Source organism: Lissotriton vulgaris, chromosome 6 (assembly GCF_964263255.1).
Source record: "Lissotriton vulgaris chromosome 6, aLisVul1.2, whole genome shotgun sequence".
NCBI classification, from domain to species: Eukaryota; Metazoa; Chordata; class Amphibia; order Caudata; family Salamandridae; genus Lissotriton; species Lissotriton vulgaris.
Window position 1 is genome coordinate 1,862,225,115 of NC_141694.1, and position 18,388 is coordinate 1,862,243,502.

An 18,388-nucleotide genomic window follows, 5' to 3' on the forward strand; every position below is an offset into this window, starting at 1 on the left:
TGAGTCTAGATGTCTAGTGTGGGAAGAGCATGATCACATTGTTGTGCCCTGATTGGCTGAGTGTTTCTATCTACATGTGGAATCTAGCTATGTGGTATTTTTGGGGAACATGTGCCTCTAGCCAAATGGGTTTTACTGGGGCCAATTTCCTCAGACCTGTTTATGGTACAACTATCTATCTATGGGATCAATCATGATTTTCCCTCTGTGCACATTTGTCTTTGGGCTAAGTGAGACAACACCTGTGACTAGTCACTTGATAACCATGGGTCGGCGTCGCCACGTATCTCTGACTCTGGGTTAATGAGGAGGGCAACTTCGGTGAATCCGGCAGCAAGGATACAAGTTTGCTAGAACTCCTACGAATAATGTAGCAGCCATTGATATCATTTTTGCCGAAACCTTTAATATTGTGCGTCCCGTTATCATAGCCTACAGTGATAATGTCTTTACTGACTTTGACATTGTTATGTGTCTCTCGCTCATGGAGTACATTGACATTGTGTATATTGGTATCAACACTATTATGCATGCAAGGATTATGACAAACATTGACATTGTTTCTACTGGTCTCTCTGTTACGCAGGCATACGTTATGGTATTCATTGACATTGTTTTTGTTGGTATTACAATTGTCGGGTATACAGCAACATCGCATTCACCCATCCTAAATGTTGTATCCATTGTCTCATATGGTATTATCCTCTCTTGTTCCTCAATACCATACATTTTGCTTAAAGATATAATAGTTCCTCTAACAAACAAGGGCCCTGTCACATATTGGGCAGACTTACCCTGTTTCTGCCACACTTCACCTTCAAACATGTGTGTCATGCGCATATTGTAGCTAAAGTTTGAATATTCTATCCTCTTTTGGAGAAACCTTTGCTGTTGAGCTAAAAACATAATGTGGCACATCTCACAGTCCCCTTCCATTGCTTTGGAAATTATTTTTACACAGCACCAATTTGTTTTTACAAAAATGTGATTATCAAAACTGCAGGCGAAAACATGTCATAGCCTTAATCAGGCAATCACATTTCTCAAAAAGTCCAAATCTGATTAGCAGAAATTATTTTTCAAAAGTGTGACTTTAAATAGTCAATACAACTGTATTTCGAACGGTTTGAAGCCCGCCAACACCTTTTTTAAATGTCAATATCGAAACACTACTGAAAAGATTTACTGAAACCAATAAAAGCATGCTTTGTGATAAAATGTTATTTTCATGGTGTAAATCTGTCCAGCTATTTTTGCTGTAGCTAAGAGCAACCTTTCCTATGGGTGCTAAAATGGGAAAGGACATAGTTTTTGACGCTCTACAACCATAACCTTTTTTTCTGTGCACAGATTTGCATGAAATGTTATATGCAGGACCCTAGCTGGCTACAGTAGGTGAGTGCCAAATGTCATGCATACTCACTTAAGAGGGCATACGTTGTGGAAAGTGTGGCTCAGCCATAACTACACAATGGTACCTGGCACTATGTAAAGCGCTCTGATACCCGATTCTGGTCAAGTTCGCGCCATATAAAACTCTGCAAATAAATAAATAAATAAATACAAATACAAATAAAAATGGTGACTACAACTGTATAAAGGAAGATAAAATGGAATAGAATGCTTTTGTTTTTTAAACTCAGGGAAAACTTTGTGGTGAATAAGTAGAGTAATACTCGAGCATTTCAAAGATTTTTTTTAATTCACTTTCTAGTGCACTTGGGTTTAGTGACACTTTTTGTGAGAAACCAGGACCTGTTTGCAGTGCCCCCCCCCACCATTTTGCCCTCATTTTAACTACTGGGTGCTGGTATTCTGACTCTGATTGCACCCTCAGCTCTGCTATCTAGTCCCAGTGCATGTGCTTTGATACAAAGTACATGGTAAATAGGTATAATTAGAATTGTTACTGACAGCCGAACTATAAGTCCCAGTTATATAATAGGGCATATAGGTTTAGAGGCCCAGTAGACTTAATGCACTTAATTGTGCACTGCTGTGTTGCCTTATGTCATTTTAAAGACAGCCTTGCTTTTAAGGCTGACTTTACATTAAAAGTATATGCATATTCAACTATGGGGTAGGATGATATTTAACTACAAGCAGGGAAATAAAATAGGATATCCTGGGGAAGGACAAACTGCTAGTTTCTTTTTCCCCCATTTTAGTACGAAGGCTCTATAGGGTTACATGAGAATAATTTAATAAAGTATAACTTAATGATATGAGTGAGCTGAAAGCTACTACAAGGTATCAAAATGTTAGTTAGACTAAATACAACACCTTGCCACTGTTAGAATTATTATAACTATTGTAGAAAAGAAGTTCTAGAACTTTCGGTATAGAGACAAAATATCGAGTTTTAATCATCGACTAGCCATAATATCGAGTAAAAAATATAGACTAGACAAAATATCGACTAGACATAATATAGACCACCAAAATATTGACTAGAAAATTTTAATATCGAATAGAATGGACATAATATTGAATCAAAAATGTAGAATGGACATAATATCGACTAGACATAATATAGACAACAAAAAAATTGAATTTAAGGTAAGTTAATATACATTTTTAATTTGTGTGTAATATAATTCTGTAGCCGGTTGTGGGTTTATAGGGGAATAGGGTGGGAAGTAATTTAATTATAATTAATTAAATATGTAATTTTATTTATTGGTATTTATTTAGAATTAATTGTTAATTAATTATTAATTGGTAATTAATTAAAATATAATTGGAAATTAATTTTAATTGATTAATTGATGAATGTGTTAATTTTAGTAATTTATTTTCTGTAGCGGGTTGTGGGTTTATAGGGGAATAGGGTGGGAAGTAATTCAATTATAATTAATTAAATATGTTATTTATTTATTGGTATTTATTTAGAATTAATTGTTAATTAATTATTAATTGGCAATTAATTAAAATATAATTGGTAATTATTTTAAATGATTAATTGATAAAGATGTTAATTTTAGTAATTTATTTTCTGTAGCGGGTTGTGGGTTTATAGGGGAATAGGGTGGGAAGTAATTTAATTCTAATTAATTAAATATGTTAATTTATTTATTGATATTTATTTAGAATTAATTGTTAAATAATTATGAATGGTAATTAATTACAATATAATTGGTAATTTATTGTAATTGATTAATTGATAAATATGTTAATTGTATTACATTATTTTCTGTAGTGGGTTGTGTGCTTATAGGGGAAAAGCTTGGTAAGTAATTTAATTGTAAGTAATAACATTTTTAAAAAAATGTTTGTGTCTAATTTTTATTTATTTTTATATTGTAAATTAATTTATTGGTAATTGGTAAATAATTAGTATTAATAGGTAATTTTTATTATTATTTAATTTTTATTTGTAATTTTAATTGTTTAATTATTATGTTTTATAAAATTTAAAATATTTTAATTATTTTGTAATTGGTATAAATATTTATGTTACTTATATTTATATATGAAGTATTTACTTTCCCTACTATTGCACTCACTGGAGTGGGAATACTAATTTTTACCCCTACGCTATCCAACGCTTTCCCTACTGTTGCACTCACTGGAGTGGGAATAGTAATTTTTACCCCTACGCTATCCAACGCTTTCCCTACTGTTGCACTCTCTGGAGTTGGAATAGTAATTTTTACCCCTACGCTATCCAACACTTTCCCTACTGTTGCACTCTCTGGAGTAGGAATAGTAATTTTTACCCCTACGCTATCCAACGCTTTCCCTACTGTTGCACTCACTGGAGTGGGAATAGTAATTTTTACTCCTACGCAATCCAACGCTTTCCCTACTGTTGCACTCACTGGAGTGGGAATAGTAATTTTTACTCCTACGCTATCCAACGCTTTCCCTACTGATGCACTCCCTGGAGTTGGAATAGTAATTTTTACCCCTACGCTATCCAACGCTTTCCCTACTGATGCACTCCCTGGAGTTGGAATAGTAATTTTTACCCCTACGCTATCCAACGCTTTCCCTACTGTTGCACTCTCTGGAGTTGGAATAGTAATTTTTACCCCTACGCTATCCAACGCTTTCCCTACGGTTGCACTCACTGGAGTGGGAATAGTAATATTTAACCCTACGCTATCCAACGCTTTCCCTACTGTTGCACTCACTGGAGTGGGAATAGTAATTTTTACTCCTACGCTATCCAATGCTTTCCCTACTGTTGCGCTCCCTGGAGTGGGAATAGTTATTTTTACCCCTACGCTATCCAATGCTTTCCCTACTGTTGCGCTCTCTGGAGTGGGAATAGTAATTTTTACCCCTAAGCTATCCAGCGCTTTCCCTACTGTTGCTCCTTCTGGAGTGGTAATAGTAATTTTTACCCTCTCACTATCCAACGCTTGCCCTACTGTTGCACTCTCTGGAGTTGGAATAGTAATTTTTACCCCTACCCTATAAAACGCTTTCCCTACTGTTGCACTCACTGGAGTGGGAATAGTAATTTTTACCCCTACGCTATCCAACGCTTTCCCTACTGTTGCGCTCTCTGGAGTGGGAATAGTAATTTTTACCCCTACGCTATCCAACGCTTTTCCTACTGTTGCACTCTCTGGAGTGTGAATAGTAAATTTAACCCTCTCGCTATCCTACGGAAAAAATATTGTATATGTTTTGTTAATAATATGTATATGCAATATGTATATATAAATAAACTTAAATAAATAAACTTAACATTAATAATTAATAATGTAAATTAAAAAAAATTATAAATATTAATTTTAAAACATATATCCATATATATATATATATATATATATATATATATATATATATATATATATATATATATATATATATATATATATATATATATATGTTTTACAATTAATATTTATTATTTTTTTTTAATTTACATTAATTATTTATTAATGTTAAGTTTATTTAAGTATTTTAAGTATGTTTAAATTAATTATATTTATTATTATATTACTTTTAAATTACTTTTAAGATATTTAAAAAATTCGATATTTTGACCGTCTATATTTTTTCCTATCGATATTTTGGAGTCGATATTTTTGTACTTACCTGTTTGTAGATAGGAAGTCGATATTCTGGCATTCTATATTTTTACCTCGATATTTTTGCAAGTCGATATTTTGACTGTCAATATTATGTCAGTGATCCAGAACTTTCTTTTCTGCAAGCCAAATGTAGCCTTCCAGCAGCCCTGCTCTGATTGGCCAGCATCTGCCAGGTTGAGCTAAGCTGTCTTAATAAGTTGTGAAGTGGCCTTACCATAGACAAAGGATTTCATGTGGGAGGAGAACTGCAGGTTGAAGAGCGAAAGGCAAGATGGGGTGGAGTAGCCAGACTGGTCTTCAAAGAGGGTATGCCAACACTCACCCCTACAGCCCACACTCCCCCCTACATCCTGAACCCCCAACCAGACAGGAGCCCCAGTCATGAGATTAGCACTGGGGCTGGAAGGGGAGTGTTAAGGGAACTAAGCCACACCAGTGGGTTGACGTAGCCTGATCTTCCATGAAAGAGTTTCTCCATTTTAGATTTTGGTATATTAGTGCTTTCTGGGATGAGACTATGCCACATTTTCAAGAAGGTGGTCATACATCTGGATGTCACCCTGCATTCCATTGGTCAGGGGTGTCGCCCTGCTTGATGCCCAAGAACATTGAATAAAAATGATAGAACTGTATGGCAACTCAGATCCCTGCCTGGAATAATCAAGAGAAGAAGGACTGTCTTTCTGGAACCCCTAGTCTGCACCCCAATAGGACTACACTCATAAGGACAGCAACTTCTGCATACTTTGGAACTACAGACCTACCAACTGTTCCTTGCTTAAAAATGATTAACGAGGGACAACCTGAAAGCAACAGGTACAAAAGAGCTACAAGAGATCACCTGCCTGAAACTGCAGGGAGAAGAAGAACTGCCCTGCTGGGAGACTGATCTGCACCCAGAGTATTGCACTCTGATGGACTGCGCCTGCTGCACAATCTGAAACTACAGTCCTAAGGACTATGCCTGGCTTCATAAGGAGTAATGAGTCGACTTCCTGACAGTGACAAGTTAACAGAGCTTACCTACACCATCTCGACCAAGAGGTCCCCAGCTAGAGCACGTCCAGGGTACTTTTGAGGATTTGGCCAGTTGCATTGTGGGAATTGTAACCCCAACATTCCAAGGACCATCTCAGAGCTTCTAGACCATTTATTTGGTATTTCGGACACTTTGAGCCATAAAAGGAACTGCAGGAATAAGTTCCAGGAGTTTGGAGCAACTTTTGGAAAAAGCTTTATAAGGTGACCGACCTGTTGACAAGAGTCAAGTCACTGATGTCAACCCGTGACCCGGCCTGGATTTCATGTTTTTCCCGCTAAAAGCGCCGGAGCTCAAGACTTCCAGTATTTCACTGAGGCTTCGGGCTGAACAAAGCTAATGAAATGGAAACAAATTAACAAATCAGGCCTGATGAGGTGCCTTGTGTGAAGTCTAGGGGAAAAAGCTCCAGAAACGTTTCTAAGTTCAAAAGAAACATTTTGACTGAGGCATCCCACTTAGTGTATCCGGCCAGGGCTCCATCGCAGTCAGCCTCAAACTTTGACTTTAGTGCGACCAGATGTCCCAGGTTGGAGCTATTGGTTTTTAAGCACTAGAAAGTGTTTATTAGTTAGAAATTCATATCTGCAGGTCCCTCTTTTTATAAATTGGTGTTGGAGTTTTATTGTGTGTTGAATCTTACTTATTTATTATTGGTGTTTTTAAATGTTTTACACACCTGTCTCTTAAGTTAAGCCTACCTTCTTGTTGGCAGCTACCAAGGATTGAGAAAGGGTATGATTTAATGGGACCATGGCTGAACTCATTATTTAGATTTTGGCCTTAATTCTAGTGGCAAGTCCCTACTTAATGCTACTAATAATCCAGTTTCTAACACTTTTTAAGTGGTGCAATGCAAGAAAAAGATGAGAATAGCAGGCAAGAGATATTGGACTTTGTGCTGCCGATAGAATTTTTATGTATTGTATGTTGTGTTATGATATCTATGTAATGTTCTGTTATGTTATGTCATGTGGTGGTATGCTATCTTATGTGATGTTCTGTTATACTATCTTATGTAGTATTGTGTTATATGGCTCTTCTAAATCCCTGCAACTTACTCAAAGTTTTTTTTGGGAGCTGTATACGGAAATGAAGCAATAAAGCTTATTAATTGACTCCTGATCCACAAGAAGGTAGGATTCTGAACATATTCTACCTATCACAGCATTTAAATATTTCTTCCTGCAGAAGCTGCAGTACTTCTGATTCTTTGGGCTTTTGTAGTTGCTTTGGCACTGTGGGAGAGGCAATGGCAGCTTGCACATGGCATTTCTGATGGAGCATGTGCCCGGATGAGGTGCATCTGTAACAGACCATCAGGATTGTTAACATTCATTCAGAATTATTAACACACACCTCCTGGGCTAACAGCTCAACTGTCACTGGTTTCTCACAGATCTTCACACTGAATTATCTTTATAGATGGTTTGAATCCTTTGGAATTCTAATATCCTCAGAGGAACTGCACTCAGCTGCATCTTTACCAAACTACTGGCTCTTGTAAGTCGCATTAAGGTTAGCCCTAGGTGAACTACTACGCTACGCTTGTGTAGTTTGCGAAGTTTGCGCTACTTCGCACTACGCGAAATGCACATAGCACAGTGCAAACACGTATAGCTGTAATTCTTTCCTTGCTCGCGGTCATCAAGGTCCAGTTGGTGACCGCAAGCGAGCAAAATGACATCCCGGCCAGAACTTTTCCTCGTTTGCAACCAGCAACATCAAGTTACCGATCGCGAGCGTGGAAATAAACCTCCTGGCGATATTCTCAATGTGGTAAGGTCAGGTTTCTCGTTGCGAGTGGTTGCGTATGCTGGCGACTGCTCACGATGAGAAACTACCAGTCTGCTTTGAAAAAGCTGAAGCTCGAGTAGAAATCGACTTGGGCGGCAGAAAACGACTGCTTGCACTGTGCAAGATGCGGTTTACACTGATTGCACAGTGCGACATGCATCCGGCACTGTGCAATCAGTGCGAACAGCATTTTGCACAGTGCACTACGCAGTTCGAGTAGCTACGCATAGCTCGTGTAATGCGAAGTGCACTTCGCATGGCTACGAGTAGCACTACTATGCGAACCACGCCCGCGGTTAATTAAGGTATCTCATATAGCACACTCTTTCCCATCCTCTCCTTCTACTACTCTTATTTTTCTTATTCCATTGTTCTCTCTCGACTACTCCTTACTCTACCTCTCATCGGTCTTCTCTGTAATTCTGCATTTTAAAGGTTATCACTGTAGCCTACCTCTCTAGTTACCACACTTAACTCTATCCCTCTTCTTTCCACTGCTCTTCTCTCTGCCATTCTTTACTTTTTCTCTTTTCATCGTGTAACTCTTTCTGCCGCTTTCCACTGCACTGCCCTATACACTTTCTCTCTAACTCTCCTAACATCCTACCACTCTTCACAGTATCCCTGTCAATAAACACTTTTATTATGTAATGTTATTTTACTCATATTTGTAGAGCGCGCGGGTACCCGAAGGTGTCCTGGAGCTAGTAGCTCAAACTCTACTGGGAGAAAAGTGGCGTGGAAAGGCTTGTAGCAGGAGGATATTATAAGTTAAAAAGACAGGTTTTGAGCTGTTTCCTCAAAGCGAGGAGGTTAGTGGAGTTCCTAACTTTTGAATTAGAAAAATCAGTAAAAAACTCTGCTGCCTTCCTACACTTGCAGTGTTTTTCCACCTTCTGGCGGCAAAGCAGTGCAACTGCTGCTAATAATTTTTTTTTAAATCTTACCAAGAATCCAAATATTTTTTTTATGTTTGCATCCTTAGGCTTATATCAGGCATCAACCATTAGAACTATAAACCTGAAAGCCTATCTATAATGAAGAATTCAGATTATCCATAGCTACTGAACTAGATAACTATATGTAGACGCCTGTGCTTAATTTGTAAAAGTGTGTATGCCGGTGCCCAAAGCTTTCCTTAGAAACCCACCAATGCTAAGGCTGTGTGGTCCAGATGTCATCTAATTTATTTATTTATTAATTAAAAAGTTTTCTATAGCGCGAACAAGACCCATAGGTATCAGAGCGCTTAACATGACAGGTCAAGACAATGACAATAGAAATAAAGAATAGAAATAAAAGTTATATACATATCTTTCAAACGTGTTCAATACGTATAGTACAATAATCTGAGGTAGGATAGGGGTTATGCGATCTTAATTAGCGGCAGTTGTCTTTCGAGTAATTCCAGTCCAGAGTCAGTAACGTGACAGCTTCTGATATCGTCAAAGAGTGGAATGAGATCCTACAAACTTCCCATAGTTATAAAATGTTTGTATCCATTAAGTCCGGTTGATGTGTTGTCTTGTCTATGAAAGGAATTTACTCATAAGAAAGATCTTAGATTCTCTCTTGAATCTTGCTGTATTTGTAATTTTCCTAATGTTCGGAGGGAGAGAGTTCCAGATTCTGGGGGCCGCTCCAGAAAACGCTCTATCGTAAGTTCTTTTCTTTTTGAAAATTGGTGGTCTCAGCATCAGATCATTGGCACTCCTTGCAGGTCTGTTTCCTCCCGATAATTACATTTTCTGGGCGAGGTATGTAGGTGTGTTGTGATGAATAGCTTTGTGGGTGATACATGCCATTTTTAGTTGTATTCTAGCTTCGTACGGTGGGGAGATACGGGTCAAATTTCCTTGTACCAGTGATAAGTCTTACTGCTGCATTAAGGCATGCTTTCAATGGAGCTATTGAAATTTTCGGTAGACCTGTTAACGTTGTGCATCCGTATTCGATTCTCGAAATGACCAGTGATTGTACTGCTAGTTTTAGATCTGACTCCATTAAAAACGATTTCATTTTTCTTAAGTAGTTTAGGTGAAAACGAGCGTTTTTGGTCATTGCCTTGATGTTGGCTTTCATGTCTAGGTTCTCGTCCAGTGTGATTCCGAGTGATTTTGCCGAATTCACTAGCGTTGGGGTGCAGTTTAACGTAGTGATCATTTTAGACCATTTCTTCACTTCTGTTTGGTTCTTTAGAGGCGAAATAAGTAAGAATTTATGTGCATTAGCTTCAGATGATTGGTAGATAACCATTTTAACGCCATTTTGAGGGCTTCATTCATTAGCATGATGTCTTCCAAGGACGCGATCTTGATGTATATCTGCGTGTCATCCGCATACATGTGGTAGGATATTTTGGAATTTCGCAGTATTTTTGTAAGGGGTTCGATGTACAGATTGAACAATGCTGGAGATAGTGTCGATCCTTGAGGAACTCCTATTTCATTTGAGCAAGATGCTGAGAGTGATTGGTTGACCAGGAATCTTTGACTTCTGTTGTGTAGGAAGGATTTAAACAATTTTAGTACTGTGCCGGATAATCCCATCCTGTCCTGGAGTCTGTTAAGTAATTTTTCATGGTTGACTGTATCAAATGCCGATGATAGGTCTAGAAGAATGAGTAGGCAAGATCGGTTTTGATCTAGTGCTTGTAGAGCATCATCGACAATGTGAAGGATTGGCGTTTCCGTGCTGTGCTCTGTTCTGAATCCCGATTGGCAGTCATCTAATAGCGAGAAATTGTCGATGTGTTGGTTCAGCTGTTTCTGAACACATTATTCAATTAATTTGGCAAGGAGTGGAATGTTGGTCACTGGGCGATAGTTATTTGGATCAGCTGGGTCTACTGTAGGTTTTTTGATGATCGGTATTACTTGACCTGTTTTTAGGCATTCTGGCGAGGATCCCCTGGGCGAGAGAGGCGTTTACTATTTCTGTCCATATTGGAATCAAGATATGCTTGACATCTTTCAGGCATTTTGATGGTAGTGGGTCGTTATAGTGATTGTTAGGTTTGATGTCAGCTAACGTTTTAGCAATGTCATAGTGGTTCAGTAGTTTAAAGGAGTCCCAGTGTGCATTGTTTTTTAGCAACATCTCCCCTTCTCTTGACGTAGTGTTGACTGATGATGGTGTGTGGTAGTCATTGTTGTCTGCAGCATTCTTGAGTTCTCTGTCTAGTTTGGTGGCTTTGTCTGTGAATTCCTCTTTAATTCACTATTAGACACTCCCTGTCCCCCTGTCTCTCTCTTGCATGTGCCTGCTTTGTCCCTTTGTGATGTGTTTTTCGTCTTTGTCTTCTTCCTCCTTTACTCTACTTTTTTCCCCCCGCTGTTGCTCATTGTCTGAGGAAGAGACATAAGTGCGGATCCCTAAAAACGAGTGCCGACGGGCAAGCATTTAACCACTGGCTCAAATTAAGCACTTGTATCAGACTAGTAAATTCCCCCACAATTCTCAACCACCTAATAACCCAAGTAAACACCTTATAATGAAGAATCAGATACTGGTAAAAAAGTTATTATAATGAGCACCAGTAGTTATAACGAGGAAGTTACCCATAGTTTGTCTGCACCAGGGGCCATGGTTCAAATACTTATCACCACCCAGAAACATTGAAGATCTAAATAACTCAGCTTATAATAATTTACAAACAGTTTATCCATAATTACTGGTACACAACTAGAAAGCTCACCATACTTCTCCTACACCAGGGGTCCAATATATGGTCTACACAGCAACAATCAACCACTAAATAACCCAAGTACCCCCATAAATTAAAGAAACAGATCATCTATATCTACTGGTAAAATGAACTATAATGAGTACCAGTAGATGCAAGAAGGAAGTTCACCATATTTCTCCTACAGCAGGGGGCATGGTTTCAGTACATGCCCCATGACAGCAACATTCAACCACTAAATAACCACCATATAATGAAGAATCAGATTATCAATAACTACTGGTAACATTGAACTATACTAGATACCAGTAGATATAACTAGGAGGTTCCCAACACTTCTACACAAGGGGTCACCACTAAATAAATCAAGTAACCACCATATAATGACGAAACAGATTATCCATAGCTACTGGTAAAAAATGATCTATAATGAGTACTAGTAGATATAACTAGGAGGTTCACCACACTTATCACACACCAGGGGTCCAATGCATTGTTCACACAGCAACATTCAACAGCTAAACAACCCAAGTGACCACCATATCATGATGAATCAGATTATCCATAACTACTGCTAAAAATGAACTATAATGGATACTAATAGCTATAACTAGGAGATTTACCACATTTACTCCATACCAGGAGCATGGTCCCCACACATGTTCCTACAATGCAACATTCAAACGCTAAGTAAGTAATCACCTCATTATGAAGTACCAGATATTGTAAAGAATACTGGTAGAAATTAACAATTTGAAACAGGTTAATAAGCACTGGTAAGACTTCATAATTAGGGAGATCAACACACATCTCCCTTACCAGAGGCAATGATTTCAATGTCTGCCTATACAAAGCACTAACGGCTATAATTATGGCCAAAGCAAGCAGTGCAGCAAAGCAAAGCAAGTCACCTTGATGTGCTGCACTGTATGACAGGAAAAGGGTAAGAATATACTGTATTGAAGCCAATACTGTGCAGTCCTGCCTTTTCCCCTTCACGGGCACCCTTTTGGCTTCCTAACATCGAAGCAGTCACCCTTGAACCATAGTGTTGAAAGGAGGATTGTTTTTCTGCAGGAAGTGGCACCTTCCTGCATAAAAGCCATCCACTGAGGTTTTATCCTCTTTCTATGTGTGCTGCAAATATTTCTCCTTGTTACGCATCACCTGGGGAGGCATATGTTCTTGGTGGATTCCCAGGTCTACTACCACTTCTGGTAACTCTGGGAATGCATTGAAATTCAAGGGTGTTCAATAGGAAAACCCATGTAATGCCCATGGAAGCACCTCCATGGAGCGGAGTAATGCAATGCATCAATTTGTGATGACTTGTGTTACTCCAGATTTATGAAGTAACTCTAGGCCATGCAAGGTGGCCTTGTGTGGCTTCATGAATCTCATTTTTAAGTTGCGTCACTCAGGCACAACATTGCATGGTGCAAGAGCGGCACAACAGGCTCATAAATATGCCCCTTAGTGCATTTAATTAATATGTCTAACCTTTGCACTTGAAATGCTCTATTTTGAAACATTCCTTGGTCTCAGATGGAATCCAGTCATTTGAATAATTCATGTACATATACATGACTTATATATCCACTTACACAGAAGGATCAATAACGTTTATACCCAACTCCCTTGTGGAAGTATCCTGTGAGCCTTCTTTACTGTCTACTATTCTGATCCTTAAGTAAAAAACAACAGATTGGCTACAAACACCAAATGACATAGCAGCCCCACACACACACACACACTAGATTACCATTGGATATCACACATTAGTGTCATCAACATCATCACAATCCTTGCAGTATGCACAGTGGTCCCTTGAGGTAAGAAAAGACCAGCATCCCACCTCACTGGAAAGGGTGCCCTGGGGTCCCGCTTAACTTAAGAGGCGATGTATAAAGTATTTGTGTAACAATTAGACAGTAAAACAGTAAAGGCACCACATACAAATATACCACACCGAGAATAGATGCAAAAATAGGGCTTATGAGCAAGAAGTAACTAAAGACTTAATTGATCGTCCCTTATCAGGACAAAGCCAAGAGTTTAGGCTGACCACGATGGAGCATGGGGCGGATACAGGGACTCACTTAGGCTCGCTGAATAAACGTACCTTGATCCTGTTGTTGCGTCAACAAAGATACGGGGTGCAGCCAAGCTATGCTTCGGTGATCCCCACACAGTTGGTGTGATGCACCAGATTTCTCCACGCAGTGGTGGCGATGCAATGGTTCTGAAGGCCATGAGCTGCATTTCTCTACGCAAATGCGTTGATCTTCTCCATGCAGTGGCTGCACTGCATTGGTTCCAAAGCAGCAGTTCCGGGTGCTATTTGGTGATTCAGAGTGTGATGCGCCAATCCAGTTCCAGAAACAATGGCGATGCATCAGTTCTGTTCTCATAGCAGAGGATTCATAGGTTCTGTTGGAGCAAATCCCTGGGTCCTCTTCTAAGGGTCCAGTACTGAGTTGCCACCAGATAGCAGGACAGACTCACAAGTAGTAGAGTCAAACGATTGGAACAGGAAGGTGGTTATTATTTTGTGTCCATGAGAAAGCAGGAGGCAAGCCAGAAAGCCCTTAGGGCCACTCTGGGTTCAAGTGCTGTAGTTCCAGTCCTTCTCACCCAGGCAAGAGAGAACAGAAGGCAGCAGGGCAACACAACAAGGCAGGAGGTCAGCAAACATTATTTCTAGGAGAGTGGCAGTTCTTGAGCAGCAGCAGTTCTTCTTCTCCCTGGCAGAGTGGTTACAGTTTCAGAAGTGTACTGAAGATATGGTGTCAGAGGTCCAGTGCTTATACCCAGTTATGCCTTTGAAGTGGGGAGGACTTCAAAGAAAGCTTTGAAGTACATAGAGATCCACACTTTCTGCCCTGGCTCCAGACTCACTACATGGGGGTATGCATCCCTTTGTGTGTAGGCAGGGCCCACCCTATTCAGGTATAAGTGTGTGTCTGTGCCCATCTTCTCCCTCCCAGGAAGGTCCAGCATTCACACCTAAGAGCCTTTTGTGTGTGGCTGTCTGGAGGGAATACACAACACCCAGCTGTCACCCAACCCAGACTGACAGAGACAGCCAGCAAGCTGAAGTAAGTAAATGCCAACTTTCTAAAAGCTGCATTTTCCAACCTGTAATTTAAAATCCAGCTTCACCATATGTTGTGACTTTAAATTGTGAGCCTAGCAACAGCAAACTTGAAAAGTCTATTTCTTAACAATTTGGAATCACACTTAAAATATGTAATAAGCTAATCCCAATGTTATCCTATTGGAGAGACAGGCCCTGCGATAGTGAAAAATCAAAGTGGTTGTTTTTCACTAGCAAGACATGTAAAACCTAAAGTACATGTCCTGGTTTTTAATTACAATTCACCCTGCCCTCTAGGCTATACAAGGTCTATCTTAGGGGTGTCTTGTAGGTATAAAAGGGGACCTTTTAGGCCTGGCAGGGGGGTTTTCTTGCCAGGTTGATATGGCAGTGTAAAAGTGCTCACACAGGCTCCACAGTGCCAGGCCTACGACATGGTTAGGGGGCTACTAATATGGCTGGCACAATCAGTGCTGCAGGCCTACTAGTAGCCTTTAATTTACAGTCCCTGAGCACATGTAGTGCACTTTACTAGGAGCATAAAGGTAAATTAAATATGCTAATTTGGTATTATTCAAAATTCCCAGGTTCAGAGGAGAGGGTATATGTACTTTAGCACTGGTTAGCAGTGGCAAAGGGCTCAACGTCCTAATGACAACAAAACAAATGACAGAAAAAGAGGACGAGGAAGGTAATAATGCTTGTGGTGACCGTTCAGAGAGGGACATTTTCTAGCACAACCCCCCGCATGCCTAAAGCCAGGGAAGACTAGTCAATACCTGGATGTACTTCCCTGCTTAGAGAAATCGAATATGGACAATGACCAGCTACTACAGGGGTACTTGTCAGTTGTATGCCTTTCTGAACTCAGTTGGATCACTCTAGCTATACTCTCTGCAGCTACTAAAGTGCCCCATGGGGAACCTGTTTACTCACCTGTGGACCACATCTGTGCAGTGCCTTACTTTAATTTGCTCACAGATGCATTCCAATTAGCAGTAGGACCACCATGGCCAACAACGTGATGTGGCCTGTTCCACTCCTTGAGCCTGTCATCTGTCCCCAATCCAGGGAAAACTCCATCCGCTAGGACAGCAACCAATAGAGGCCTCTGACAGCTGTCAGTGTCATGAACCAGGCTTCAGGTCATCCACTGCTAGGTGGAGGCCCTAAGCAGATCCATTGGGTAAGCTGATATCCAAGCCTTGGGGCTACCAAAGTGTTTCCTATGGGTTCCTGGGGTTTCTCTGAACTCTGTGGTGCATTAGAAAAGGGGGTGACTCTCTGTGTCTGGCACCCTACTTCCACTCTACCTTCCACCAGAACAGGAAACATGAATGAGTTCTCCCTCACTCTGCCCCTCAGTCTGAGATCCTGTGCCCTCCATTTGGGAGTGGTACTCCCATAAAAACGTAACCGTCAGGATGCTCTTGGCATCCTACCTCCCATTTCTCCTGACTCTGGGGGCAACTCATTCCCCAGAATGCTGTCTATGGCATCTGGGGACTAACTATGACCCTCCCTAGTGTCACCTCCCCACCCCATTCCAGGGATATTAGGGCCATAGGCTGAAGAAATGCTGCCTATGGGCCTGATTATCCCTACACACTTGGCTGGTGTACTACCCTAGGGAGACTAGTTTTTCAACAACCATGGTCTGGCTAGCCCCGCTATCTCTCAGAGCAGTGATTAGACCCCATTCACTTTCACCTGGGCCAAGTGTCGACTCCCACCCTTAGGGATCACCAGTTCACCCTCTGAGTTGATCTCCCAACTAAGAAGGATCATGGCATGGTCTTTGGCCTGTCCCTGGGGACGACCTACCCCTATGGCAATATTGGCCATACCTGTAGAAGTCCCACCAGAGGGTGGTTTCTTTTGAAAAACAGAGTCCCATTGCTTGTGTCCTATCTGGGAGCACTCAAAGTAGCAAGATTGAGAATGGGATACCATGGGCCACTGACCTCTAGAACCACCTCCCTGTTTCTCAGATGGGATTTTGGAACCCCTTCCTCCCCCCTTACTCTTGGACTTGTCTGGGTAATTTGTAACCTCCCCCTTACTTGGCTCAGGTGAACCTGAACCACCCTTCTTGGGGTCACTTTCAGATACATTCTTGGACACGGGTGTTACTCAAGAGGTCTGCCTCCTCAGCAAGCTTTCTAGTGTTAGTCCGCTTGCTGCCAACTAGATGTTGGTGCAAGTCAGGATAACAGATACTGGGCATGAGCTCTCTCATGATTAAATGATACAATCCATTAAAATCTTGAACCTTGTTGCCCTTCACCCAGACTTTCAGTGTCTTACTGGAGCAATCAACAAAATGTACCCAGGATTGGTTGGGGAGCTTCTGACTGTCCCTGAATCTTTGATGAGACTTCTCAGGGGCCAGTCCGAATTTGGCAATTAAAAACATTTTCAAGGGAGTGTATTTGGTCTAGTTCCCAATCTCCAATGTCAGAAGTGTGTCCCTCTCACGTCCTTGGGTATACAAATTGTTTTGTCTCTATCTGGTACAACATTTATGCTGCCACCATTACTGATGGATACTGGCATTGATCTCCAGCTCTTTCATTCAGTTTGTGAACCAACAGAAGTTTATTTTCCACTAAGGCCTTCTTAGCCATTTCTCCTCCATTTCCCAGCTGTAGTTTGAATTCCCTCTCCTCCCTCTTCTCGGCCAGTTCCACTGGGAATAGACCACAGGAGGAGACACTGCTTCCTACTCTCAAAGGGAGATCAAATTCAGGGATGTCTCCCTCAGTCACTGCCGGTTGTTCTTCAGCAGAGCCATTCCCAGACTCTCCTATTCCACCACTCGCCTTGGAGCGGCTGCTTCCCAGGGCCTCAGCACCTTTTGGAATTCTAACTGTTTGGTGGTATCATTTGGCAAGAACACAAGCTTTTACGCTGGACTATTGTGTATGTTTCCAGGCTGGCCATCTCAAATTCAATTGCTCCAGTTGTGGTACCCGCAGGCAGTGACACGATGTAGAGAAAACAAACTAAAATGCAAAACAGAGAAAAAAATTACATTTGAAATAGTCATGGATAGTCATGGATGTGGAGGGGTAGTGTACACCAAATTACTGTATGGTACTTCACAAACCAAGTTCTATCCTCACCGCTGATTACAAATGTTAGAAATTGGGTTTCTTATAGGCAGAGGTAAGCACCCTGTCCAAGGAGGTTCAACAATCCTAATAAATTCTCCTGTGCTCACTCTCTGATAGCTTGGCACCATGGAGTCAGGCTTAACTTAGGAGGCAATGTGTAAACTTTTTATGCAACACTCAGGGGCTGATTATGATACATCTTAATGGGCCACTCGGTTTCCTTTCTAACTGCCTCATTACAATGAAAGCAGTCAGAAAGGAAACTGACTGGTCATTCCAGCTGCCTTCCAGCTAGCTCAGAGAGACTGTCGGCCAGTCAGAAGCCAGTTAGTAATCTCAAGGGTGGCCTTTCCGTCATTGAGATTACGATGATGGTTTCCGACATCGTATCTATACCGGCCATGTCAGAAAGTGTCTTTGGGGGACCCCAGCATTTCCCCCTTGGGAACAGGCCTCTTGTGGATGTCCTTGGGGGCACCTATGTTGCCTCCCCTGTTGATCCCTGCACCTAGTGTCAGGCATCCCTATGCACATGGGCAACAGGGGCCCTGTAGGGCCCCCTTGGTTTCACCTTTTTATGAAGGAAAGACTTCCATCACACCGCTG

The 18,388-nt window shown here is 40.8% G+C and overlaps 1 protein-coding gene across 3 annotated transcripts in view; it reads right to left on the reverse strand.

Annotated features, from left to right (window-relative positions):
• Nucleotides 1-18,388, reverse strand: part of LOC147709678 (uncharacterized) — a 349,189-nt gene that overhangs the window by 293,001 nt on the left and 37,800 nt on the right. Inside the window, exon 3 of one of the 3 annotated variants that reach the window (XM_086928189.1) lies at nt 7,247-7,393. The exons of the other annotated variants lie outside the window; for them this stretch is intronic. Coding sequence (XP_086784315.1) covers nt 7,247-7,393 — 147 coding nt within the window. The remainder of the gene's footprint in view (nt 1-7,246; nt 7,394-18,388) is intronic. 3 annotated transcript variants of the gene reach the window in all.